This window comes from Buteo buteo, chromosome 11, assembly GCF_964188355.1.
Source record: "Buteo buteo chromosome 11, bButBut1.hap1.1, whole genome shotgun sequence".
Taxonomy (NCBI): Eukaryota; Metazoa; Chordata; class Aves; order Accipitriformes; family Accipitridae; genus Buteo; species Buteo buteo.
In genome coordinates this window covers 1,982,661-2,009,840 of record NC_134181.1, presented here as the reverse complement: position 1 = coordinate 2,009,840, position 27,180 = coordinate 1,982,661, and the positions used below count along the sequence as shown (strand labels likewise).

Sequence of the window (27,180 nt, the reverse complement as noted above, 5' to 3'; positions counted from 1 at the left end):
GGAGGCCTCAGCTTTGTTTTATTAGATATCTGTATAAATAAACCATTTGAATTAATAAAAAAAAAAACAACAACCCAAAGTCACAAGTGTCTAGAGTCCAGCTGGGGCTGCCAGCCCCCACCCCTGGTTGGGGGGGGTCATGACCCAGGGCCCCCCCGTCCTGGGGCTGGGGGGCTATTGCTTTTGAGTTCAACCTGGTTCTGGAGCAGGGCTGGGGAGAGCGGGGAGGGGGCACAGGCTGGCTCCTGACCAACCCCCCCTCCACCCGGCAGCCAGGGGTGCCCAGCAGGTGGGGGTGGGGGGGCCAGCTCCTGTCCCCCACCCCGGGAAGGCACGACGTGGTCTCCGCAGGTCGGACGGCAAGAAAAACATCCTCCCTAAAAGCGAGCGCCGAGCACCCTGCGTCCCACTGCCTCCCCCAGCAGGATACGGCCCCAGCTTGTTGCGGGGGGGGACGGGACGGGACTGGTTAAGGCATTGGCGGTGATGTCCCCGGGAGGGGGGGGGCCTGGAGCCCCTTCCCCTTACTCCTTCTCCCGCGTCCACTTGATCATGGTCTCGGGGGAGCGGTAGAGGAAGATGAGCTTGGCGTAGAGCTCTTCCTCCAGCTCCAGCTCGCCCGTTTCCCGCACCAGGAAGATGTCCTGGCACAGCTTCAGGATGCGGTCCACGCAGGGCAGCTCCTCGAACATGATGGAGTGCGAGATCTCGCTGAAGAAACCCCGCACGAACTTCCCGATCACCAGCACGATGGAGACGTACAGCCCCATGATCCTGCAAGGGCGGGGGGGGGGGAGGATTGCATCCTGTATCCCACACCCCCAGACTCGCATCCCTTTTGGGGTACAGCCTGGTGGTCGTCCCCCCTCTCCCTGCGTACCTCCTCCACTTACCCGTAGCCAGCCAAGAAGCCCAGGCTGGGGGGGCTGACTTTATCGTTGAAGATGATCATGGGGAGGATGTTGCCGTCGCTGGGGGTGGCCTCCTTCAGCCGTATCACCCACCACTCCAAGAAGCTGTCGCCCCCTCGGCCGGCACCCGCACGCTCCCGTTTCAGCTGCACCTCCACGTCCAGGTAGCTGTCCTCCCCGTCTGTCGAGGCGGGGGGGACACACACACACAGTGTCAGGGCACAGTACGGCTGCTGGTGTACCCCCAACGCTGATTTCTTTTTTTTTGGGGGGGGGTGGGGACACATGGTGGGACTCACCCGGCAGCAGCTGCTTGACGGGGTTGGCTTCGGGACCGTTGGGCGCCCGGATGTATTTGGGGAAGAGTTTGGGCACTTGCCTGCAAGAGAGCGGGGTGAGCGATGCGGAGGCGGGGGGGGGCACCATCCCAATGACTATGGAGTTGCGGGGGGGGGGGGGGTCCAGCCCCTTGTCCCTTCCCTGGGGACACTCACACGGGGGCATCACGGGTGCCCTGCAGCAGCTGGGCCAGCTCCATGCGCTGGGGCGCGCCGGGCTGCAGGTTGGTGGTGTGCTTGTCGAAGGTGTGCTCCACCGTCCCCCCTTTGCCCAGGTCCCTGCGGGCAGAGCAGAGGTGGAGGGTGTGTTGGGGGGGGGTGCAGGCAGGGCTGCCCCCCTCCCTCCTCCTCCTCCTCCTCGCCACCGTGCCAGCGGTACCTCTGGAAGGTCCAGGTGAGGCGGAGGGTGATGTCGGAGGAGCCGTTCTGCAGCTCTCGTCGCATCTGTTCCCGGCTGGGGGGGCTGATGCTCCAGAGCGAGCCCGAGCTGCCCTCGATGCGAGCCCTCACGATGTCCTCGTAGCCGTACAGCGTGATGAACTGCATGGCCACCTAGTGCAAGGGGGGGGGGGACGATGACCAGGTCAACCCCCACCCAAGGACACCCCTACCCCGGGGCACCCCCCGACTCTGCCGGCCCCCCAGGAGGATGGAGCGGGGCGGGGGGGGAGGATTTACCGGCTGCCTCTCAAATTGGTTGGTGAGGGCTTCGTAGTCCTGGGGGGTGAAGGGCTGGATGGATTGCTGCTGGGCGCTCATGGTGAACAGCGGCTGCAGGGGAGGGGGTGCCATCAGCCAGGCAGGGGACCCCAGCATCTGGGCTGGGCACCCCAGCACCCACCCCCTGCATCCTCACCTCATACCCCCCCAGCTTGAGGGTGACGGTGACGTCAATGGGGTGGTTCACGACGCCCACCACGGAGCGCACCAGCGACATAAAGAGCAGCGGGAACCAGATGATGGCCACGAGGAAGAGGATGATGAGGCCCCCCATGCCATACTTCACGATCTTCTTCTTCTTCTGCCCCTTGGGCTGGGGGTATTTCTAGGTGGAGGCGGGGGGAGACAGCACACGGTGTCAGGTGGGCTCGGGGGGACCCCAAGGAACAAGGGGCTTACTGGGGGGCCCTTCCCAGCACGGCGGGGCTGTACCTTCTCCGTCTCGCGGCTGCACTTGATGATGAAGATGTTGGCGTAGATGTCCTCCACGCACATCCAGTTGGAGAGGGACAGCGTGGTGTCCGTCCAGACCCAGTCCATGACGGCCCGCAGCTCCACCAGGAAGGGCACGAGGCGAAACCTGAGGGGGGGAACACAGGGAGAGGGGGCTGGTACGGCACCCTCCGGGCGCTCGGGGGTCCGCGCGGCCCCGTGCCGTACCCCTGGAAGAGGAAGAGGTTGAGGTGGTTGTATTTCTTGGTGAGGAAGTTGCCCAGGATGCGGGTAGGGTAGCCGCAGCGGATCTGGTAGGCGGACAGCGAGAAGTAGATGCACTTCACGAAGTACCACAGCTGGGCCACCGTGTTGAGGCTGAACAACCTGCGGGAGGGTGGGTGTCACCCCTCCGGCCACCTCCCCGGCCAGGGTGGGCCACCACGTGGCCTTGGGGACACAAAGGTGCCACCCTAGGCCCTTGGGGACATCCTCGGGGCACGCATGGTACCTTTCGGTGACGGCCGGCAGGATGAAGAACATCCAGAGGTGGATGCTGAAGACCAAGATGACCTGGAAGATGAGCTTGCCCAGCACGGTCTTGCGGAGGTAGAGCGCGCGGTCGATGACCATGGTGGTGAACTGGATGAGCAGCATGACCAAGAAGGCCTCTGGCACTTGGTCATCCGACAGCGAGGAGGTGATGTCGGCGGCCGCCGAGTGTTTCTGGGGATGCAGGAGAGGTCAGGATACGGCCCGGCCTGACCCCGCGGTGGGAGCCGGTCGGTGCCCTGCGGGAACCCCCTGCTCACCCCGAAAGCCCAGAAGCCGAAGATGATGATGATGAAGTCGACCACGTCGGCCAGGAACATGAAGGCGTAGACGTCGGTGGCCGCCCGGTGCTGGGTGTGCAGGATGTCCCAGAAGAACCCGCGCACCGGCCGGTACATGTTCTGCGCCCTGGAGGGGGACAGAAGGGACGGGTGACCGGGGGCTGCACCCCGCACCCCCCACCCCAACCAATGCTGCGGGGCACTCACATGGTGAGGAAGAAGAGCTTGACCTGCAGCCCAAACGCCTTCAGTTTCTTCTGAGCGTGGCTCTGTTTTGCCTCTTCCTCCTCCTCCTCCTCCTCCTCCCCATCCCCTGCGAGTGAGGCACAGCGTGGGCGACAGCCGGGGTCCTGCAGGGCTGCATCCTGCCCGGCCCCAGCATCCCTCCACCCTGGGGGATGCCAGCCTTGCCCCTCGCCGGGGCGCGAGGTCCAGGAACGGGCGCTCACCTTCCTCCGGAGCCGCCTCCGGTTGCTTCCTCCCCCATCGCCTCTTCCTCCTGAAGCGGAGCTGCGTCGCCCCGGCCCCCTTCTCCTGCCCCACGGCATCACCCTCCGGCTCCGGCCCCGCGGCCGCGCCCGGTGTCCCCGGCTCTGCCGGCACCTCCGTCCCTTCCTCACCCGCGGGGGACGCTGCTTCCTCCCGCCTCTCCTCTTCTTCCTCATCCTCCACCCGCTCCGCCTCTGCCTTCTTCTTGGGGAAGGAGTCCTCCTCGTGGTCCCACAGCCCGTAGGACTGAGGAGGAGCACGGTCAGGGGGAGACAGGGTTCCTGATGCCCCCCCCCATCCCGCAGCGTCGGCTCCCGTTGCACCAGCAACGGGTGCCTTGGGTGGAAACCAAGGCAGAGCCACCAAGCACCCACTGGGTGCTCTCCAGAGCCCCCCTCACCCCCAGAAGCACCTCCAGCTCCCGGAGAATCCCACCCAGGCGATGCCCACGGCAGCGCCCGTGCCCTGGGGCTCACCAGCAGCAGGGAGCGATGGAAGAAGAGGGCCAGGAGCTGCACGAGGTCATACTTGATGTAGCGGTCAGTCTTCTCCAAGCCCAGGATGCGGGGTGGGAAGAAGGGCTTGCCCTCGTTGCGCACCAGCATGGTGTAGCCGTTCCAGGGGAAGAACCCGAACTGGAAGAGGTATTTCACCACCACCATCACCTGTGGGGGACGTCGGGGTCAGCGGGTGGCAGCCGGGGGCCGGGTGGCATCGTCCCCTCCCCGGCCACCCCCTGCCCACCTCGGTGAAGATGATGGCGGTCATCCAGAAGCGCTTGCTGGGCCGGGGGATGGAGAGCATGGCCCAGAGGAAGACGAGGATGGGCAGGAAGAGGGAGATGACGGAGGCAGTCACCATGTTGTTGAGGATGATGATGAAGTAGCAGAGCAGCTCGGAGTGGGCGGCCACGCAGCGGTACCCGGCCAGCAGCAGCTTCAGGAACCGGTTGTGGGACCGATAAAACCGCTCCGACTCTTCCAGCTCGGGGAAGTACAGCCGCCTGCGGGGTGCAGCGGGGGGGTGAGCTGGTCCCGACACCCCCCGTCCCCATCCCCACCATCCCCACGTCCCCGTACCTGCTCAGGAGGAGCTCGCTGGCCGTCCGGCTCCGGTTCTGGGGCAAGGCCAGGAGCTCCTGAGACCCAGCCACGTCCTCCTGGCTTTCCAAAATTGTCACCCGCTCCTGGCTGCCGGTGGGCAGCGGGCATCCCACCGGGCCGGCGGTGGCTCCTCGGTGCCCGCTGGGGACGGCACGGGGACAGGGGTGAGCCCCCCCGCTCGCCGACCCCTGCCCGCGGCGCTGCCCGCTGCCCCCTCGGGGGGGGTATCTATGCACCTGCCTGGAAGCGACGCCGTTTTGGGGGTCCGCACCCCCGGCCCCCCGTGGGTTCAGCTCCTCAGCTGGGGGCTCCTCCGGCGGCAGCAGGTAGAGCTCGTCCAGGACCCCGCGGTGCATGTCCTCTCCCTGCAGCGGGCAGCAGGTCGGTGCCACCGCGGGGCTGTCACCAACCCCCCCGCCCCCCCGTCGTGTCCCGATGTCCCCCCCCAGGGCTCACCGTGGCCAGCCGGCGCGTGAGGACGTATCTCTCGAGGCACAGGACGGTGGACATGTCGGCGTGCTCCCGAGTGCAGGCGTCCAGCCACTGGGTCAACCCGTCCACCATGGCCCGGCACAGCACCCACAGGAACCGCAGGGTGTTCAGCACTCGCTGCACCACGTTGCCCCGCTCTGCTGGGGTGGGGGGGACGAGGGGTGTCACTTCACACCCTCTCGGATCCCCCCAACGCCCCCCCACCCCGAGCTGCGGTCCTGCTGCCCACCTACCGGAGCCTTCCTCCTCCTCCTCCTCCTCTTCCTCCTGACCTTCAGCCTCTTCAAGCGCTTCCAACTCCTCCTCCCTCCCTCCGCTGTCCCCTACAAGGGTCAGACCCCCCCGGGAAGGGCTCAGCAGAGGACGGACATCATTTCTAGCCCCCGTTGGGGCTCTCCCGCTCATCACCCCACCCCCTGTGTCCCCCCCCCCCCGGCTTAAAAACCAGCACGGCCACCAAAGGCGAGTTGCACGGATTATGCCCAACCCTATTGTAGACACTGGAGAGTCCACACACACACTGGGAACCACCTTGAGGCGATGCCCCAGTACGGGATGCCGACTACTCCCAAGGCAAACAGCGGGGAACGGGGCAGGGCTGCGTCCCCTCCCACCCCCCCCCCCCCAACCCCATTTTGGGGTAAGCCGGACCCACCTGCAGCGACCTCGGCACCGGCTGCCTCCGGCTGCTCCTGCTGCCGCAGCGCCGTCCTGGTGTTGGTCACCCAGGCCTGGTAGGCGAGCTGGCAGGGGGAAAGGAGCCGTGAGTGCCCTGTGGGCACCACCAGCCCCCCCCCCAGGCCCCCCCAGCCACGCTCACCTGGAAGGCGCTCTGCCTGCCCGGCTGCGGCTCCTCCGGCACCGCTGCCTCCTCCTCCTCCTCGCTGTCCGACTCAAAGAGGAAGTATTCCCCCGAATGCAGCACTGCCGGGGCGGCACGGGGTGTCACGGCACGGCCGGTGCCACGGCACGGGGTGTCACGGCACGGCCGGTGCCCCACCGGCGGCAAGGCACGGGGTGGGGGTCACGGCAGGGCTGCCGTCTCCCCGAGGCTCTCTGGCCAACGCGGCGATGCTGGCACGGCGCCGAGGACACCCGTGGGGATCTCCGTTGGGGACGAAAACTCAACTCCCGCGTCCCCAAAGTGGGGTCCCTCCGGTGCCGGCACTGGGAGGCGACCGATGCCGGTAACCCCAAACCCAGCCCGGTACCCCCAGCCCGACACCCTGTTAGTGCTGGGAAGTGGAGAAGTCCTAGTTAGTGCCCTGCGGCCGAGCGTGGGGACGGGGAACATGCAGGGCGTCACCTTGCCGAAAGCACCGTCACCACCGCTCCCCGCGGGTGTTAGCGGTCCCCGGCGGAGGGACCTCACCGAGGGGCTGCGCCCCGTTACGGCCCCGTGCCGGGCCAGTACCTGCGGCGTGGTCTAACCATGGCCGCCACCACCGCTCCCTCTGCCGGGAAGGGTCCGCCGGGCTGCCGGGCGCTGTGGAATGGCAGACGGGGGGGGGGGGGCTGAGAACGGCCACGCTCGGTGCACCCACCCCCGGCACCGAGCCAGGAGGGCAGGGAGGGGAGTTCACCACGATGCTCCGCGGGGCTCCGCCGGGACAGGCGTCGGCGATGGGTCGCGGTCACCCTGCTGTGCCCAGAGAAGGGGTGGGGGGACGGGGGGACGGACCCCCCAGCTCTCACCTGGCCTGGCCTCATCCTGCCCCTCGCCGGTGCCGCGGGGCAGCCGCTCCTGGTGGTACTTCTCCTGCTTGGCTCGGATCCGCTCCATCCTGCCAGGCAGAGGCTGCTGCGGAGCCCGCTCCCCCAAAACCCCCCCCGGGAGCACCCCCATCCACCCCACCCGCACAGGGGTGCCCCAAGGTGCTGTAGTGCTGGGGCAGGGGGGGAGAGCGGTCCCAGGTGCCCCCCCAAAACCCACTCACTGCCGCTTCAGCTGGGCCAGCGACTTCTTCTCGGCTTGCCGGTGGGAGTGCATGCTCTTCAGGGTGCTGGCCTTGAACAGCGCGACGCCCCTGCGGGGACAGGGATGGCGGGAGGGTGAGGGGGGGGTACTGGCACCCCGGCACCCACGGGGACCCTCCGGGACCCCAGCCCCACCTAGAAGCCTGCAGGGCAGAGGCCTGGAGGTCCAGCATGACGTGCAAGTAGTAGTAGCTGAGGAAGACGCGGCGCTGGAGCAGGAGGAAGAAGAAGCAGATGCTGTCCCAGATGATGCCCGCCTCCTCCACGGGCAGCGAGCAGTCCTGGTCCTTGCCCATCTCCTTGGCTGGCAGGCAGAGGTGCAGGCAGGTCAGGCAGCAGCCCAAACCTACACCCCCAACCCCACCAGCTCAGGCAGGGCAGACCCCAGACCCCCCCCCCCGCCCCCATCCCCAGGCCAGCAACTCACGGTCGTAGTAGCCCTTGACGGTGCAGACCAGGCTGAAGAGCTGGATCACCCAGCAGAAGTTGCTCTGCATCTGCTGCACGAAGACGCAGGAGAGGAGCTGCGGGGAGAGAGGGCAGAGCGCGGGGTTTTACCCGGGGACAGCATCGGCACCCGTCCCCTCCCCGGGGGATGTCCGCGGGGTGGGCGACCCCCGAGGAGCAGCCCAGGGGCCGTTGCATGGCTGGGGACCGGCAGCCCTCACCGACAGCATGTTTTTGGAGATGATGACGGTGATGTTGTAGAGGATGAGGCAGTCCCAGAGCACGAGGCGAGCCCGGGCCGGCTTGCGCAGCATGGCGGTGCCGAAGAGGAGGAGGTAGAAGCAGGCCAGCAGGTAGCCGAGGCCGAAGAGGCTGATGCGGGTGGCTCCGGTGATGAAGACCACCACCAGGACGAACCAGAAGAGGTAGCGGAAGACCACCACCTTCACCATGTCCAGGTATGACCTGTGGGATGGGGTGCTCAGAGCAGGGTCCCCGTCCCCTGCCAGCACCCATGCTTGCCACCACCCGGGTTTGGGGTGCAGCGAGGTGCCACCCCACAGCCCAGCCAAACCAGCACGGTCCCAGTCCCCGCATCAGCCCTCTTTTGGGGAACAAAGCGCCTTGTCCCAGTCTATGGGGTCCCAATGCCCGGGGGGGTCCTGCACAATCACCAGGGGTGTCCTGGAGCACGGCACCTCCTTCCAGCACAGCCTTAGGGTGCTCCTGTCCCAGCCTGGGGGTCCCATCCCAGTGACAGGGGGTCCTGCTCCAGCCGTGGCGGGGGGTCCCGTCCCAGCCCGGCGTCAGCGGGAGGGCTTCCCTGGCCCAAAGGGGTCCCAGCCCCATCCTAGGGGATCCCAGCAGGTCCCACTGCCTGGGGGTCCCATCCCAGGAGGGGAGCGGGTCCCATCCCCACGGTCCCCCGTGCCCCAGCCCACCCCAGCCCCGGGTTGCGGTGCCGCGTCACGCGGCGGCGGGCGCCCACCGGCAGTGGATGAAGTTGGGCGTGGGGTTGTGGGGGTCCCGCGCCAGGTCGAGCCGGTCGGTGTTCTCGCCGGCCGCCCGCAGCCATTCCTCGGTGCGCTCGGCCTCGAAGACCCGCCACTGCTGGGCCGCGCACAGCAGCAGCGCGAAGTCGTCTGCGGGCACATGGCTCAGACTGGGCGGGGCGGGCGGGGCTCTGGTAGACCACACCCCCTCCCTAGAATGGGGCGTGGCACCCACCAAGCCCCTCCCCAAGGGGTGGGGCACCCCAGGGCGCTCATCCATTGGGATGTGAGTTTCATTAAGCTCCTCCCCCAATGGGGGTGTGGTTCTCCACAGGCCCCTCCTCCTGGGGGGTGTGGCTCTCCTCAGGCCCCTCCTTCTCCCCAAAGGGGGTGGGACTTCAGCCAAACTCCTCCCACAGGGGGGCAAGGCTCTTCCACAGCTCCTCCTCCAAAAGGGCGTGGGCACAGGTCAAGCTCCACCCCAAAGGGGTGTGGCTTCTCCAGCTCCTCCCACCTCCCCATCTGCTCACCTCCCTGGGGGCAGGACTGGACAAACACCCCCCCAAAAATCCATGGCTGGGCTTGGGGGTGCCCCATGGGCAAGGGGGTGCCAGGGGCTGGAGTAGGGGGGACAGGGCACCCCGTGGGCAGGGGGCTGCCAGGGGTTGGTGGTGGGTTGCCGGGGGCGGGGGGGGGGGATACTCACTGATGAGGTTGGTGGATTTGGGGGCCACGAAGAAGTCGGGCAGGTAGAGCCACTTGATGAGCGCCGAGTTGAAGGGGAGGGCTCGGGTCCAGCGCCACGGATAGTCTGGGGGGGACGGTGGGCACGCTCGATGCCAGCCCCCCCCCCCCCACGCCAGCCCCTTACCCAGGGCAGGCAGCGTGCCCACGCACGGACCTCTGCCTCCGTGACCCGTGCAAAGGACGGGTGTCCCCCCCCCAGCCCCTGCCCCTTACCCACGCAGAGGGCGGGCGGCATGCCCACGCACAGCAAGTACTGGTAGAGGAGGAAGACGACGAGGAAGAGGCAGTACTTGGGCCAGAGGCGGGCGATGGCCGCCCGCCGGCGCCGCGTCAGGATGACGACCAGCCAGCAACCGTGCAGGATCACCATGAAGTTCATCCGTTGCCCGATCACGTTCACCGTCATCAGGAAGCAGATCTGGGACGGGGAAGCGGGGGGAGATGCAGAGGCTCAGCCCCGGGGCGCCGCGAGCGGTGGGATCCCCCCCACGCGGCACCCGCTCCCCACCTCCAAGCCAAACTTGTAGTAGAAGTAGTTGAGGAAGTATTTGGCACAGCTGCCGAGGCCGTGGTCGAGATGCTCGCGGGAGATGTCCTCGAAGACGGTCTCGGTGACGGGGGCCACCAGCTGGTGCTGCTTGCGGTAATACTCCTGGCGCCGGTACACCACCGCCTCGAACACCAGCAGCAGCAGCACCAGGAGGTGGTTCTGGTTGGGGGGAGGACGAAGGGATGCTCAGGACCGTGGTACGCCACCGAGCATCCCCCCCGCCACGTGCTCCCCGCAGACGGGGCGTCCCCGTGCCCACCTGGATGTAGCCCAGGTTGGGGTAACCCTTGCGGATGCCGAACCAGTTGGCAGGGTCCACGGGGCCGCGGTACAGCGTGGAGTTACCCAGCTCCTCCGGGCTCAGGTTGGTGCCGTTGAGCTGGGGCTGCAAAAGAGGAGCACCACCGGGTGTCAGGACCCCTCGCCCCTGCCACCTCCAGCCAGGGACCCCCCCCCGTGCCACCACAAGCACCCCAAGAACCGGGCATCCCCCCGGCACGGCCGCCTTGGGCACCTGGGTGCAGTTGCTGGAGTACTCGCTGGGGTCGACGATCTTGAGCTGGTAGAGCATCTTGCAGACGATGATGATGCAGGTCCAGACGGTGGAGAGGCAGGAGGCCATGTGGCGGAAACGGCAGTAGGGCATGGCGAAGGCCCACAGCAGCACCAGCAAGAAGTTCATCAGCGATACCTGCGGCAGCGGCGGCTGCGTCAGCGCCCCAGGGTGCCCGGCGGAGCCTGTTCCCCCCCCCCACCCCAGCACCCCGGGGCTGGTACCTCCTGCAGGGCCACCCAGACGGTGTAGAGAGCCACCAGCTTGAGGATGTGGAGCTCCAACAGGCGCCCCACGAAGACCTGCCCGCGGGTCAACGTGTCCGAGAAGGTCCAGCCCAGCACGATCAGGCGTTCCAGCACCAGTCCCCATTTGGTGGGCGCTGCGGGGACATGGAGCGTCACGGACACCCCCACAGCCACCCTGGCTCAGGGGACACCCCAACCCATCCCTGTATCCTCCCATGCTTGGAGGACACCCCAATCCGTTCCCACAACCTCCCACACTTGGAGGACGCTCCAATCCATCTCCATACCCTCCCAGGCTTGGAGGACACCCCAATCCATCCCCGCACCCTCCCAGCCCCTTCCTGGCTTGGAGGATGCTCCAATCTATCCCTGCTCCCCCCTTGCCCCATCCTGGCTTGAAGGACACCCCAATCCATCCCTGTATCCTCCCAGCCCCTTCCTGGCTGAGAGGACACCCCAATGCATCCTCATACCCTCCCAGACTTGAAGGACACCCCAATCCATCCCTGCACCTCGCCAGCCCATTCCTGGCTTGGAGGATGCTCCAACCCATCCCCGTACCCTCCACACTTGGGAGGGTCACCCCAAATCTATCTCCCTACCCTCCCAACCCCTTGCTGGATTGCAGGACACCCCAATCCATCCGTGTACCCTCCCACACTTGGAGGTCACCCCAAATCTATCTCCCTACCCTCCCAACCCCTTGCTGGATTGGAGGACACCCCAATCCATCCGTGTACCCTCCCACACTTGGAGGTCACCCCAAATCCATCTCCCTACCCTCCCAGCCCCTTACTGGCTCGGAGGATGCTCCAATCCATTCCTGCATCCCTCCCAGCCCCTTCCTGGCTTGGGGGGACACCCCATCCCACCCCGTCCCCCTGTCCCTGCCCGGTACCCTGTGACGCGGTGTCGGAGTCACCCGTCCCGGCATTTTCGGCAGCAGCCGCATCCCGCAGCAGCCGGCTCCCGTGCAGCTCCTCAGGCCTGCGGGGAGGAGGGCTCAGAGCCGGGATGGGGGTCTCAGGGTGCAGAGGGGGGGGTCACCCTGGTGCGGGGCCCTACCTGGGGATGTGGCAGGGTGGCGGGGTGGCAGCAGGGATGTGCTCCAGGTCGGTGATGTGCATGAAGGGGCGGTGGAAGTAATGGAGCTGGAGGATGCAGGCCAGGAGGAAGAAGCCCGGGATGAGGGTGCTGGAGAAGAGCTCGGAGACGCTGAACTGCTCCAGACCCAGGTCGCCCAGCCTGGGCAGGGAGGAGGAAAGTCAACACGGGGCCGCATCCATCCCACCCTGCACAGGCATCAAGCTGCCACACCAGGGCTCAACCCCAACTGCCCGCCCCCCGTGCCTCAGTTTCCCCACGTGCAACGCATCCCTTGGCCGTGCCCTGGTGCCACCACGGGGGCTGGCGGCAGCAGGGACCCCACGGTGTGTCAGGGACACTCACTGCTCGTCGGTGAGGCCCGTCAGGTTCCTCCAGTACATGGGGAAATCCTCAAACTGGAAGGTGTAGACGGCGATGAGCACCAGCATGGTGTACGCCACCACCAGCCACCAGAAGCCCTTCAGCACCTTGCGCCACAGGCTGTAGTACACCTGTGGGGACGGGGACATCAGCGGGACCACGCCGGGGACGGGGACGGGGTCAGGGATGGGGATGGATGGGGATGGGGAGGGGTCCCCAGCCCCCCCTACCTGGAAGAGGGTGAGGCAGAGGAGGAAAAGGAACATGTAGACGATCTTGTAGACGACGAGGCGCCCGGCGAAGCTCACCACGATGAACATGCCGGCGCAGACGCAGATCCAGTATTTGGCATAGAAATCCCGCACCAGGACCCCCAGCGCCTTCAGCACGTCCCGCTGCCGGCTGGGCTCTGCGAGGCAAGGAAGGGGCTGCAGGCAGCCGCCCGGGGGGGGGCACGCGTGTCGTGTCCCCCCCTCTCCGGCAGCTGCCCACCTCCGGGCACTCGCATCCCGGGGGATGCTCAGCCCGGGACAGGGTCCCTGGGGGTGGGTGACGCCGGGAGCCCTCACCCGTGTCCGAGACGGTCACCTCCAGGAGCGGGGTGGCCGGGCACCTCCTCGTTAGCAGCTTCTCCTTAACGAACTGCCGCAGCAGCAGCCAGAAGGTGAGGGTGAGCAGGAGCTGCGGGGACAGGCGGTGAGTGGGGACAGCCGGGTACCAGAGGGGACAGGGATGGGGACACCGGGCTTACCTTGGCCCCCAGGTCCAAGCAGGGATATTTGGGGTGCACCAGCCCCAACTGTTCGAGGCTCATGAAGCCGACGCGGGTGGGCAGCTCGGGGGCCAGATCCATACCCCAGACGTACTGCAGGCTGCAGAGAGCGATGCCGTAGAGGAGGAGGAAAGGCGAGCAGAGCATGGCGAAGTGATGCCGGCTCCGCACCGTCCAGATGAGGCATGCCCAGAGCAGCAGCACGAAGGTCAGCCAGCTGTGGTAGGTGATGCTCCACACCTGCGGGCGGGCAGGAATGCGGCCCCTCGCCCGGGCTCAGCCCGGGAGGTGCCCCCCCATCATCTTCATCCCCCCCCCCAGCCCCTTACCATCATGGCGATGAGGGCGCAGACGTAGCTCTGGTTCATGACGACGTGGCCCAGGGCGTGCAGGGGCAGCCGCTCCGCCGGACGCCTCCTGCCTGGCCACGGGGAGGGGGACCGTGAGCCACCCCCCGGGCCACGGGTAGCCCTTGGGGAGGGGGAGGCGGCGGGGACGGGCTTACCCGGCTGCGGTGAGTTGCCCATGACGTGGACGGTGCAGTTCTCGGCACCGCTGCCCGGCTTCCCGGTGCTGGGGGATAGCATGGGCTGGGGGGGCAGAGAGGGCTCAGAGCCCACCCCGGCACCCCCAGAGCATCCCGCACCCATTCCCCCTCCAGCTCCAGCAAAGCCCCCCCTACCCCAAACCCACCTTGGTGTCCTCGGCCACGCCGTCGGTGTCCTTGGGCCAGCTCTCCAGCTCCACCAGCTCCCTCGCCGGGCACCTTGCCGGCGGCTGTGCCGGCACCGCGGTTCTCTGTGAGGGGCAGGAGCCAGCTCAGAGCACCCCGCTGCAGCCACCGGGGGAGCAGAATCATGCCCGGTGCCCCTGCCGAGGCACCCCTCCACCGGGCACCCCGCTGTCCCCCACCACCCCCAGTGCCATGGTTGGGGCGGTCAGAGCGGCGGGGCGCGCCGGGCATCGGCACGGGGTCCGGCTTGGCCCCGCAGCCCCTCACCCTGGCATCCAGCCGGCGCAGCTTCACCAGGGTGGCCACGGTGTAGTAGAGCAGGAGCAGGATGCCGGGGTTGGCGTAGACGGGCCAGGGGTGGCCGGTGTTGAGCACCAGGGCGTTGGGCCGGGAGCAGTTGCGGTACAGGACGACGTCCTTGAAGCCGAACAGCCTGCGGATGGGCAGAGCGGATGGAGTTATCGCCCGCCCGAGCCAGGACCCCCGCCGCCAGCCACGGTCCCATCCCGGTGCTGGCACGGCATACGGCTTCACCGGGGACCCGCCGCAGCTGGCAGCGGGATGGGGGCACCCACTTAACCGGGGTGGCACGGGAACCCCCGGCACGGCTCCCTCCCCGGGGACTCACCGTGCCCAGATGGTGGGGGGCGGGAAGACCCCCTGGACGAAGGGCGTCTGGTAGGCATAGAGGCAGAGGAGGTGGCCGCCGGCGTAGACGCCGACGAGGAAGCAGAGGGTGTCGAAGGCCAGGCGGCTGGTGGGGAGGTGGCAAGCCCACCACGTGCACAGCCCCACAAAGAGCAGGTAGTAGACGCTGGAGGAGGCGGAGGGCAGGGTGATCCCTGGGGAGCAGCGCCCCGTGGGCGGTCAGTGCGCGGCCGAGCATCCCCCCCCGCCGGATCGAGCATCCCTCCCTGGACCGAGCATCCCCCCCGGCAGCACGGCCACCAAGACCCCCCCCACCCCAGCTCACCGCACACCCCCCCACGTCCCGTACCCACCGGCCAAGGCCAGCAGCAGGACGGCCAGACCCTTCCCGGCCGCCCAGAGCAGCCAGTGAGCCGTCACCCGCAGCCTGGTGCTCAGCGGCGTGTCCCCATCGGCCGTGCCGCCGTGCCGCTCCACGTCCTCCTCTTCCCCCTGCCAGGTGAGGAGAACGCGGCGTGAACCCCGCGGTCCGACCCCGGGCAGCCCACCAGCTCCAGGCTGCTCCTCCTGGCCGTGCCTCAGTTTCCCCACTTGGGGGAGAGCACGGGTGGACAGCCGGGGCACCCTGCCCGGCGCTGTGCGGGCGCGCAGCCCGGCACCTGGCCGTGTTTATCTCATTAACCGCTTGGAAAGTGCCTCCGAAAGGCGGCTGTTTTTCTTGGCGCTGGCGCCCAGGTTCCCAGCACTGAGCTTTTTTCCAGGCTGCCTCCCGCGCTGGCCCCGCGCTCACGGCAAAGGCATTCGCATCGGCCGGCGCTCCGGTTACAGCCCGGCCACGGCCAGAGCCGGGCAAGCGAGCACCCGCCGCGACAACCCGGACCAGCGGAGAGCACCCCAAAACGGGGCTGAGCCCCCAGGGGTGTTTGCTGAGCTGGGGGATGCCATCAGCTTGGGGTTGCGTCTGCCTGGGTGACCCCAGTGGCACGAGCGCAGCATCCCGGTGCCCCGCTGGCACCGCCAGGCAGGGCTGGCGTAGCACGGCATGGCGCGGCACGGCACCCAGCCGGCGAGCTCAAGCTGGGTGCCAGCATCCCATGATTGCCCCCCCCCCAACACTGCCCTTCCCGAGCCCAGGGGTTTTGGGGTGGCGGTGCCAGCCGGACCCCGGGGGGTGCAGGCACCGCATTCCCCCCTCCGCCGGTGGGAACCATAGGGCCGGGCTGTTTGCCGGGATTCCTACGGCAACGCGGGAGCAAACACGAGCACTCCTCTGCGGCTGAGTCACCCCAGCCCGTGTGAGATGCCGTGACGATGTCCCAGTCCTCCAGCGAAACTGCTCCCACCCGGGTCCCCAGCCACCCACCCACGCCAAGCCCCTGTGTCCCAGTCTGCCGTCCCCAGGGAGGGGACGGGGGACCGGCCGCCGTGCCCCGGGAATTCTGGCGGGGGCTCGGCAGGACACGGCGGGTGGGATGCTGCCGACGGTGCCGGGGTCGGCTCTCACCCGCTCAAGGGGGTCCCCGGACTCCGGCCTCCGGCCGCGGGCGGCAGCGCCGGCCTTGGGGACGAGACGGCGGCACAGGCACAGGCAGAGGGATGAGGCCAGCAGGATGCCAACGTCGGGTGCCACGAGACGCACCGAATTGGGGATGTCGCTCAAGTCCAGCCTGGGCGGGGGGGGAAAGCGGGGCAGGGGAGGGTTTGGGGGTGCAACCCCCCCACCGCCGCCGCCAGCCCCCAGCCCCACACCACCAGGGTACCCTTACCTGGTGACCCCGATGTGCCGGGCGAGGACCTCCCAGGTGCTGCCTGCGGGGAAGCGGGGAGGTGCTGAGTTTGGCAGACCCCGCGTGGGCAGGCTCCCAGCCCACCCGGAGCAGGCGGCTTCCCCGTGGGGAGAACACCCCACATCCGTGGGGACCCAGGATGGGGTCTGTGCCCAGCGCAGCGTCCACCGAGCAGGCACCCTGGCATGGCATGGCGCAGCACACCCCCGGTGCTGGGCACGCAGCTGGGACCCCGCAGAGCTTCAGCAGCCCCCCGGCACCCAGACGGATGGGATCCCCGCACCCACGTATTACCATGTTGGGGGTCCAGCCCCAGGGCACTGCGGGGAGGGGGTGAAGCGGGGGAGAGCAGAGGTGCAGGAGGGCGAGGGCAGGCTGCCCTGGCACCCCGTACTCACAGCTGGGCCCCAGCAGCTGGTCCAGGATGGGCAGCGTGTATAGGCATATTTGGAAAACGAAGTGGGCGAGGAGGAAGAGGATGCTGGTCCCCAGAAGAGCTTTGAGGAGGCGGCTGGTGTGACCTGCGAGATACGGGCACCCCATTACCCACCGCCCAAGGTGGCCCCAGGGAGTGCCAGCATCCCCCGTGGGGACCCAGCACGCCTGGGAAGAGCTGGGAAGGGATGCGCTGTGGCTGTGCCCAGAGATGCCAGGGGTCTGCCCCAGGGACATGGTCCCACCAGGACCTTGCATGTCTCACCGTGCACCCAGCACAGCTTAAGAGCATCCTTTCTGCTGCATTACTGGGGAAACTGAGGCACGGGGCAATGCAGGAACCCAGGACCACCCTCCCTCCCCTTGAACCTGCAGCACCCTCCAACCTCGCTGGCACCGGGCGCTTCCCGGGCCCACTGCACGGGGACCGGCATCGGGATGCAGCTCACCATCCCCACCCCAATCCCTGGTGGAACATCCTGGGGGGGGGGGGTCTGTGGGTGGGCGCCAGGGGTTCCCCCGCACCGCCAGCCCCGTTACACCTTCCACCAGCTGCAGCCGTGCCCAAATCCCACCCGGCTCCCCGGGCCACGCGCCCGTTTTCCTGGCCATGGGACAGGCAGCGAGCCCACCGCAGCTGCGTGCTGGCTGGGGGGGGGGGGCGGCCCCTGGCCAAAATCTTTCCCTCCGCTTGTTTTTTCCTGTAAATCCCTGCGAAGGCTCTCGGCAGCGCCCGGGCTCCGGGGCCGTGCAAGCCCATGAAATATTCAGAGGGCAAAGCTTTTAGCCGCGGCCGTGCCAGGCGCTGCCGGGTTGTGTTACAGCATGGCTCAGCCTGGCACAGAGGGCAGGGAGACAGGAGGGCTACGGGCACCCGGTGCCCACCCTGAAGGGACATGTCCCGTGCACCCACCGTGGGCGATGCACCTCCTGCACCCCCCCCACCCACGCATGCCCACCGTGGGGAACGTGCCCGGGCAGGGCGGAGGGGCTGCTGGTGGTACATCCCTGCCCACCCAGCGGGCAGAGCTCAGCCCTGAGGTTTCTGGTTAATAAGGCTAGGGCTCAAAACCGGCCATTTCGGAGCAGGAGGCCTATTAATAGCCGCGCCGGGCTATAATTAACAGAGCGAGGCTGCCATGCGGAGCCACGCTGCCCGGCCGGGGGGGAAACCGCAGGAGAAGGAGGGCAGGTACCTGCCGGAGAGCGGCTGGCAGCCCCCGCGCTGCCCAGTTCCCCCAAGCCAGAGCTGCCTGTGTGCTGCCCACCCTGCTGCCCGCCGTCCTCTGCCCGCTCCCCCCCACCCCAGGCTGAGCCCCTTACCTCCGGCGGAGTGCTGGGTGGGCCCCGGGAACCAGGGCAGGAGCAGCAGGAAAAGCAGGTACACCAAGGAGAGGACGTTGAATCGGAAAAGGCAGGCTGGGGGCAGAGGGACAGGCAGGGTTAGTACCGGGGATGAGGCACGGGGAAGGGGCTGGAGCCCACCGGGCTCCTGGCTGCATCGCCCCCCCCCCCCACCCACCCACCCTGGGGATCCCCAAGGATGGCACCCTGACCTGCACGGTGAGGGATGCCCGAGCAGGAGGAGGGGGATACCCCGAAATAAGAGGCGCCCCAAAGTGATGGGCAGTTCCGGATGGGGGCTCAAGCCCCCCCCCCCCGAAAAGCCGGTGGGAAGAGAGGGCAGGAGCCCAGGCTGGGTCAGTCCTGGGGACCTGCACGGGTCGCATGGGGGGCACCAGAGGTCCCAGACATGTGGGGTGACAGGGCGACGAGAGCCAGGAGCAAAATCCGCTGCATTTCCACGTCATTCCTGCAAGACCACGCCAAGGTTTGCAGGGACCCCACGGCTGGGCTGGGACCCCCACCCGTGGCCACCCCGGGGCTGGCACAGCCCCTCACTGCACCCAGCCCCGCTCCAGGCGTGCCACCAGCTCACCACCTTCCCCCTCGCTTATTTTTAGACCTAAATTACAGCTTGTTTGCAGGCGTGAAACCGTCGGAGGAGCTGGGCAGGGAGCGGGACTGAGCCAGCGTCCCGCGGAGCTGCCACCGGCGGGGACGGGGACAGGGACGGGAACGGGAACCGCACGGCAGGGACATCCCAGGGCAGCTGCCACCGTGGCTGGGGACGCGGCGTTCCCGTCGGCCGCGTGCACACGCCAGGCGAGCGGTGACAGACACCGCCATATGCACCGGTTCGAGCTGGGACCAGCCGCGGGGCAGCCCTGCGGCCGCCCAGCCATGAGGCCACGGTGACGGGCACGGCCGCTGCAAGACACCCCCCCCAAAATCAGTGCCTGGCCGGAGAGGAAGGGAGTCACGGAGGGGGGGGGCTGCGCAGCGTGGTGGCTTCGCTTTTTAACTGTGCCCTCGCTCCAGGCAGTCCCGGGGCATCCCTCCGTCCCCTCCCCTGCAAACCAGGGGGACGTGTCCTCGCATACACCCCCCCGCAGGCTGGGGGGACCCGACTCTGGGTAGGGGGGGACCCCTCTGGGGCAGCCCGGGGAGGGGACAACCACAGCAAACTGGTCTCAGGGACCCCGGCTCTGCGTGGCCAGGGCAGGGACCTGCTCCCCTTGGCACCCCACTTGGGAAAGGGGAGAGGGAGAGGGGGCCAAGCGGGCAGCCCCCGGCCCCACGGGGCTGGCGGGGGGACGACAAGGTGGGGGGCAGGCTGGGTGCCAGGGAACGTGCTCAGCACCAGCAGCGCGGCACGGCCCTTCCCATGTTTACGAGGTTTCAACGGGACGGCACATCCTGGGGCGAGGGACGGCACAGCCCAGGGGGGACACGGTGCGGCCCCCCCACGAGCAATTGCCCCTCCGCGGACCAACGTCCCGCCAGTCGCCTCTCCACGGTGACCCCGGGACGCGTCACCTCCCCACACGCCGCTGAGGGTTGCTGGCTACGTTTCGGCAAACCATGATCTCATGGAGCAAATATTCCCCTTCCCGCGCCAACGGCGATGGGGCCGAGAGGAGCCTTCCCGGTGCGGGGGCGAGCCGCCGCTCCACTTACGTGGGAGCCAGCCAGCCCCCCCCAGTCGCCACCAGCACCCCCCGTCCTGGCACAGACTCCACTGCCCACCCCTGTGCCATCGGGTGCCAGGGGCAAACCAGTCCCAGCATGAGCCCCCGTCCCAGCCGCGGTCACCCTGTGGGTGCCGGTGGTACGGAGGGGACCGGCTGTGCCGGAGCCCTGTTGGCATCGCCTGGGCTGGGGTCTGCCCGAGAGCTGCGGGGAGGAGGGGGATTGTGGGCACGGTGGAGAGACCCACGGGCATCGCTGGGCACCAGGGTATGCCCTTGCTGCGGGGACCACCCGTACCCGGAGCAACAGAGTGACCCAGGTATTTTATGCCACCAGCGCCAGCCCCCCAGGACAAGGGACATCACTCCTGGACCAGTACAGAGCAGGCATCCCAGTGGCAGCGGCTCGGGGTCACCTAAGGCATTGGGAAGGGCTGGCAGCAGCTGCCTGCAAATGCAGAGCACCCCACTGCACCCCAGAGCCGAGCCAGCACCCACGGGACCCTCTGGCAGGGTGGTCAGCAATCGCCGCAGCCCTGGCTTCAAGTTTTAAAGGGTCAAGGACGAAAAAGGGGGGGAAAAAAAAAATGATGCTACGGGGAGCAGTCCGCCGGCACGACGCAGCCCAGTTTGGAAGCACACCGAGGTGTGCCATGCCGGCGCTGCGTGGGTGCCCCGTCCCGGAGTCGGCGGAAACCGGTTCCCCGCCATGCTGACAGCAGGGGAAGCACCAGTACGAGGAGAAAAACCAGTTTGGCATGTGGAGAGAGCAGTCCCGCGGTGAAACCCGCCCTCCCGCACCCCATCATCCCGAGCCGGGTGGGTGGGTGCAGTGCCGTGGCACCCACCGTCCCCCTCCCCACGCAAAGCAGCACCCATCGCCCACGATGCCCTGCGGTCTCGCCTCTGCTGCGAGCACGGGGCAGGATCTGGCCCGCGCTGAGCATCCCCCTTGTACCCCCAGCAAAGATATCCTGGATCCGCACCCCAAATCCCCCCTTCCCCAGCCCGGTGACCCCGGGGAGTCGGGAGCAGCCGGCCCAGCTCCCACGCTGCCGGCGAATTCACCGCCGCCGCTGGCAGCCAGCAGCATTTGAAATATTAACGATGTTAATGTGCCGGGAGGAGGATAAATCGCAGCGCTGGGGAGCTGGGTGAGGTGTGCCGGGTTTCCTTCACGCCAGCCTTTCATCTCTCCTTGAGATCTCCCCGCGGGAGGGGAAGGGGGTCATCGGGGACCCCAGGGGAAGGCAGGGACCCGGCGGCGAGGGTGGGGGTGGCTGGGGAGAGTCGACACCGGGGTCTCTCCCATCGCAATCGGGCCAGGGAAGCGTGGGAAGGGCGGCTGCGGGAGAGGGTTGGGGTCTGGTGCGGCCCCCTCCCTGCAAACCGGACACCATCCCGTGCCCAGCCAGCTGCCAGGGACGGATCCATACCCAATTCCATGGGGAAAGGGGGCTCCCCGGACCCCGCCGGCGACGGGGGAGCCCCACGCACCGGCCCCGCAGCACCATCCACCCTGTGCCCACGCACAGCCCATACACCGATTGGCACCGGCACAGCCGCTGGCTCTGCGGGGACCTGCGGCCGCTCAGGATTAATTAGCAGAGCTCTTTAATTCCCTGCCTGCCCTGCTATTTTCACATGGGCCCGTTACCTGCTGCCGGAGCCAGGCAGCTCTGCCAAGCTGCTTCCACGCAGCTGGGTCCTGTCTCCCGGCTAACTGGTCCCAACTGGGGTCCCCACGGCCGGGGGAACCCAGACAGGGTCCCCGGGGTGTCACTTTGCACCCAGGACCCTGCGCTCTGCGCCCACTGGCTACCAACCAGAGGCCGGCTAACGAACCCTGGCCACGGCAGCTCTCCCCACGGGATTTCTCCCCATCCCCAAAAAATCCGGACGGCCCCAAAGCAGCGAGCCCCAGGGCTGGCCACGCTGGGAGAGCCAGCCACCAGTACATTCCCAGCCCCAGCCCCGGCTCCTCTTTCCGGGAAGAGGGAGCAGCCCCACCGGTTCACCCGCTGTATCCTGTTTTTGTGGAAAACTAATCCCACTCCTGCCAGTGCCGAGACAGCAGCCGGCCCCGCTCCCCAGGGGATGCCGCGGGAGCTGCCCCGGGAGGGCACCGGGCTGGATGCCACGGCTGCCAGCCTGGTAAATGCCAGCGGCTGATGCAACGGGACAGGGAACGCAGAGGCTTTGGGGATGGGTGCTCGCTGCCACCCCAGTGCCGGGGGGACACCCAGCACCCACAGCCCTGGGGCTGCAGCCCCTACGCCGGGCACACGCCGGGATGGCACAGCCCACGCCAGGAGGCCGGAGCAGCCCTCAGAATCCCAAGAGCCACGGACTCGGCACCGGGATGCCCATGCACATCTCCCACTTGCGCACGAAGACCCACGTTCCCATCGCGCGGTGACGTTCCCAGGTCCGCCGTAATATTTCCCACGCGTGGCTCAGGGCCGTGACGGCATCTGCCGTATGGCAGCACCAGTGTCCAAACGCATCCCCCCGCCTCGATGGGCACCCCAAGACTCCGCTGCAACCGGGGTGCAGAGGAGGCAAAGGGTTAAACCCCACCGTGCCAAGGCTTTGCCAACCGGAGCCATAAAGCCCCTGCAAACCCAGCCTGCAGCAACCCCCCCCCCAGCTAGCAAGGCGAGCCTCGGGGGCAGCGTGGGGACCCACTGCACCCCCGGGGAGACCCCACAGCCTCACCCACCTCAACGGGGCCGTGCGGGGGCTTTGCAAAAGGCTCAGTCCCGGGGAGATGGGCACCCTGACCCGGGCAGTGTCCAGGCAGGCTGCAGGCAGCCAGCCCTGCGCTTCCCATCCCCCTGTGCGCCTGGGGAGGAAACAGCAGTATTGCTCTTGGAGACAGCGGTGGCTTTTTTTTTTTTTTTAAATTTTTTTTTTTTTTCCCCTTCTCTTTTTTATTTCCCTTCATTTTATAAAAAGCACCTGACCGCAGGAGGCAGCTGGCTGCAGCCCACGCACCTTGCCAGCACCCGGCTGGGTACCGGCCCCCTGTGGCACCCAGGACCCCACCCCAGGGACGCCCCCAGCACCCCAGCACCTCCTGGCCAAGCAGGGGGGGGTCAGCCAGGAGGGGCCGTGTCCTCACCTCACCCCAGGTCAGTCCCCCCTGGTTTGGGGAGCACCGGAGCCCCAGGGAATGGGGGGCTGCCGTCCCCCCCATCGCTCCTGCCCCAGCACCACAGAGCCATGCTGGAGCTGGGACCCGGCGCAGCCACAACCATCAACCAGCCTGGGGGTCCCGGCTGCCTGGTCCCCCCACCCCGATCACCCCACGGGTGGGATATGCACTGGTGGGAAGGCTCCCTGCACCCCACCATTCCCGCCAGACAGGCTAGAGCCGAGGCATCTCCCTGTGCCGGGTGAGGATACGGCCCGTGGCACGGCTGGGAGCTGCCCCGTAGGGGTTCACGCCTGTGCCAGCCCGTGGGAAGCAAGGGTGGGGGGGCTGCTCCGAGCCGTGCCGGGGGGGGGGGCCCAGCTCCTGTGCCTCCACCCGCTCCGAGCTGGCCGGGAGCCACGAGCAAACATCCTCCGGACGTTTGGGAAGAGCCTAATTGCCGGGGAAGGAAAGGCCGCAGGCGGGTCGTGCTCTGGGGCTCTTCCTCCACCACCACCACCACCCCCCCCAGGTGCAGCAGGACGAGCCACATTCCCCCGTGCCTCAGTTTCCCCTTGCGAGACCCCAGGTCCCCCCCGGACACCGCTGAGTCACCCGTACGGCTATTTTGACAAGCGGCCGGAGCAAGAGGGACTGCTCTCCCAGGATCAGCCCCCGCCCAAGCGGGGTCCCAAATTTAAACAAGCCACCTACGAGCTGACCGTGGCGGGCAACGCCACCGGCATCACCGGCCACGGGAGACGGCGGGTCCCCGGCACGACGTCCCGCGCCAGAGCGGGGCAAGCAAGCCCGGCACGATTTGGGGCCAAACGGGCATAATTGGGGCGCGAGGGCCCCAGGCGCGATGCCGCGCCCAGAGGCCACGTGTCACCCCGCGCACCCATGGGATGCAGCCGGCAGCTCCCGCGTCCCGGAGCGGCAGCCGTCACCCCGCCGGCCGGGGGAGGCCTTGTGCAAGCGGCCACCGTCCCTTCCCAGCCCCGTTCATAGGCAGGGTTATAATTAACCTCCTCACATCCTGCGCGATGCACTGAGTCACTCCTCGAGCAAACCGGAGCAAATAAAGCGAAGCTTTTTCAACAGTCGACCGACTTCCTCTGCCAGCGAGGCTCGCCCCGTGCCGGCGGCACGGCTAGTGCCACGCACCCCAGCCCGGGTTTCCCAAAAACGCAAGCTGGGACAGGGACCGCTCGGCTGGACGTGGCTCCGGCCGGGTACACGTCCCTCTCTCTGGGTGACGCTACCCCAAAAGTCACGCCACCGCTTCCCCGGGGGTGCACGGGCGGCGTGAGCCCGACGGCGGCGGCCGGACCCTGCCGGGGGCACAAGGAGCCCGTTGAACAATCCTGTTTACGGAGAGGTTTTTCCTTTGCGTCTCCGTCAAGGTAAACGGAGAATCCCCGAACGGGCTCCCCCCGAGGAACCGGGGTTCAAAGAGCCGATTCTTGTTCCGCGCGTCCCAGGACACGGGTATTTTCCAGGCCGGTAGCCAGACGGTTGCCTCGGTGGGTGGTGCATTTGCCTTCCAAGGCCAGCGTTGCTTAAAACGAACTGGGAGCAGTTTGGGGAGCCACGGCCCTGCAGAGGTTGCGGTGGCCGAGGTGGGTGCCCCGCTCCCGACCGTGGCACCGGGACGGTACCCGGGCTGGGTGCCAGCGGTCCCCCCCCTCCCCGAGCATCCCCCATCCCAGCTGCATCCCCCCTGATCATCGCATCGGGGTGTCCCGGCACCCTCCTTCGCCCCCCCCCCCACCTTACCAGCAGCAGGGTGACACGGCTGTGTCCAAACCGGGACGCTTTCAGTCCCAACCGGTCCCCCGGTGCTGGGGGTGCGGGGGTCCGCTCGCCATGCCCGGAGGGGGGGGGGACACACGGACACCCCACACGCTGCCCCCACCCCCAGCCCGGAGAAGTTGCAGCGTTTCTCCGAGAGCGGCCTCGGTCCCGCGTGGGGCTGGGAGGGGGGGGCTATGCAGGGTGCTCCCCCCCACCCATAAGGCTGGGACCCCCCCCACCCACCCGCCTCCCCCCCGGGGGGCCACCGGCGGCTTCCCCCGGGGGGGGGAAACACCGTGCCCCGGCTCACAGATAGCGGAGGGGGGGGAAACACCCCAAGACACCCCCCCGCCCGCCCCCCCCACCCCACTCACCGGCGAGCAGGGCGAGCGGCAGCAGCAGCCAGTACAGCCCCGCACACAGCGCCCGCCGCTCCATCCCTTCAGGGGGGGGCCTGGGGGGGGTGGGGGGCCCGGCCCATGCCCCACCGAACCCCACCGTGCCGTTCCGCCCCGCCGGGGCTGGGCAGGCCCCGCTGGCCGGTCCCGGAGCGCAGCCGAACGGACGCGCTTCTTTTCCCCCGCCCCGTTCTAGTCGCCTTTATAAAGCGGAGCCGCCCGCCCGCCCCCCCCCAAAAAACACACCCCACTCTCCCCCCCCCCCCCCGCCCGCCCGCCTCGGCGGGCTGGTCCGGTATGGCACGGCACGGCACGGCTCCGCTTTGCTCGGCACGGCCCGCCCCGCCTAGTGCCGCCCGCCGGCACTGCAGCCCCGCCACTGCTGCCACGAGTTGGCCGGTCTCAGCCCAAAACGGCACCGGGGGCGGGGCCCCGGCACCGGGGACGATGGAGGGGGGGGGAGAAGCCGGACCCCGCACTACCACCCCACCCCGGTTCCTGCCACTGGCAGCGAGGGTGGCAGGGGAGGGGAAAAAAAAAAAAAAACCTAGCTAAAAAAATAATTAAAAAAAAAAAAAAGCCGATGTGTTTCCTGTTTGCTTCATAAAAACAACAAAGAAAAAAAAAAAAACAACAAAAAAAGGTCAGAGCTAATTGAGGCTGAGTGCTGCGCTCCGGCCCCGGGGCTCGGTAATGCCTGCGCGGAGCCCTGCAACCGGGGCGGCAATGCGGCACGGGGCAGAGAGCCGCTGCGGGCAGCCGGCGCGCTGCACGGGAGCGGGGTGCTCGGGCGTGCTCCCCCGAGAGCAGCCGCGCACCCCTGGGAGCTGGGTCCTGTGCCGACGGAGCTGGGTGCGCACCGCAGACCCTAGGGAAGCCGAATACGTGGCCACGCACCCGTGGAGTTGGGTGCCCAGATGAGGGGAGCTGGGTGCCATGCTCACCGCCGGTAGCCCAAGCTCAGCCCCTGGCTAGGAAGGTGCCGGGCACAGCCGGCGGCGAGGGCAGCATCGCCGGCGAGGGCAGCGGGCAGCACACCGGGCAGTGCCGGTCATTGCCGGCCCCTAACCAGGAAGCATCGGTCCATGAAATTCTCCGCATTCTTTAGCTTCCCCGTGCTTGTTTTTCGAACATACTTAATAAACTGGCACCCAGCTGGCACGCTGCCGGCCCGCTCCCCACCTTGGCGGGCTCCGCTCTCTTCCCTCGGCTCCCTCCGGCACTCTCGGGGCTCTTCCCCCCACCCAGGCCCGGACCCCAGATGTGCCGCAGAAGCCGCAGCCATCCGGACACCGCTGCCCATGCCATAGCACCTGAACAGTGGGCAGGATAGGCCCGAGAACCCCCAAACACGGGTGTCCAGATGAGTTTTGTTGGGCACAGCCCCTCGTGGGAGCTGGGATGGGCTGTGGGTACCCAAACCACCTCTGAGCATCCTCAGAGGAGGGACTCGGCCCCTCTGCCCGGCCGCATCGACCCTCATCGCTGGGACCCGGAGGGATTCACTCATGTAAATGAAAACGCTCGTCAGCGCCGAGCCACGAGGCTCTGCATTAACACCACGTCCGCGAGACCCGGGTATGGAAATTACCGCTGCAGAAGCCCAGGGCTGCATCTCCCCCACCCAGAATGGATCCAGGAAAGGGTGGTCCATGGCACCCACACCGGCGTCTCGCTCCCAGCCCTGGCCCCGAGCTGGGAACGGAGGCTGTGGAAGTAAATGGGCACAGGGAACGGCACCCCAGAGCCCTGCCTCACGCGGCCGAATCCGGCCCTGAGTGGTCCCGCTCCAATTTGCCGGCCTCGCTCAGCCTTTAAGAGAGATGCTGGAGAACGGCGCGGTCCCGTAATGTGCTGCGGGTACGGCCTGAGTGCCCGGCGAGGCGTTTTATGGGCGAGCAAGCTTTTCCCACGTCCGGGCAGTGCCATTAGCAGACGGCCACGCCGCGGGGCAGGGGGATACTGGGGTAGTGGGTGCTGCTGGTGCCCCTTGTTCCCATGGCTGTCCCTAGCCGGAGGGACGGCCACTGCCTGGACCCGTGGATGCGGGGGAAGGCAGCAGCGGCAGCGTCCCTCGAAGGACCCCACGGCCACCGCAGAGCTCTGGCAGGGAACTGGGCAGGGCTTGGCCCCGGGCACGCCG

At 67.9% G+C, this 27,180-nt stretch overlaps 1 protein-coding gene across 5 annotated transcripts; it reads right to left on the bottom strand.

Annotated features, from left to right (window-relative positions):
* Window position 1: 1 nt before the first annotated feature.
* On the bottom strand, window positions 2–25,232 carry PIEZO1 (piezo type mechanosensitive ion channel component 1 (Er blood group)). 5 transcript variants are annotated; one of them, XM_075039840.1, is made up of 51 exons: window positions 25,014–25,232; window positions 17,998–18,093; window positions 16,638–16,760; window positions 16,219–16,261; window positions 15,957–16,119; window positions 14,806–14,944; window positions 14,433–14,646; window positions 14,072–14,237; window positions 13,765–13,903; window positions 13,577–13,661; window positions 13,401–13,488; window positions 13,051–13,311; window positions 12,869–12,980; window positions 12,530–12,708; window positions 12,282–12,430; window positions 11,898–12,077; window positions 11,731–11,819; window positions 10,809–10,966; window positions 10,546–10,722; window positions 10,291–10,416; window positions 9,990–10,190; window positions 9,695–9,899; window positions 9,441–9,545; window positions 8,731–8,884; window positions 7,964–8,207; window positions 7,723–7,819; window positions 7,431–7,599; window positions 7,256–7,345; window positions 7,014–7,102; window positions 6,733–6,804; window positions 6,139–6,242; window positions 5,974–6,061; window positions 5,552–5,641; window positions 5,283–5,458; window positions 5,067–5,191; window positions 4,803–4,967; window positions 4,468–4,726; window positions 4,200–4,388; window positions 3,684–3,969; window positions 3,442–3,547; window positions 3,214–3,361; window positions 2,913–3,127; window positions 2,630–2,788; window positions 2,402–2,549; window positions 2,106–2,294; window positions 1,928–2,020; window positions 1,629–1,801; window positions 1,406–1,528; window positions 1,211–1,290; window positions 894–1,092; window positions 2–774 (listed from the first exon to the last, which is right to left on the bottom strand). In XM_075039840.1, the coding sequence occupies exons 1-51, from the start codon at window positions 25,075–25,077 to the stop codon at window positions 525–527; spliced, it is 7,542 nt and encodes a 2,513-aa protein (XP_074895941.1). In that variant the 5' UTR covers window positions 25,078–25,232; the 3' UTR covers window positions 2–524. The 5 variants fall into 5 exon arrangements, with proteins under 5 accessions (XP_074895941.1, XP_074895942.1, XP_074895944.1 ...); XM_075039841.1 differs by having other exon boundaries at window positions 5,283–5,455; XM_075039843.1 differs by having other exon boundaries at window positions 5,283–5,455; window positions 13,401–13,492; window positions 13,765–13,869.
* Window positions 25,233–27,180: the final 1,948 nt, after the last annotated feature.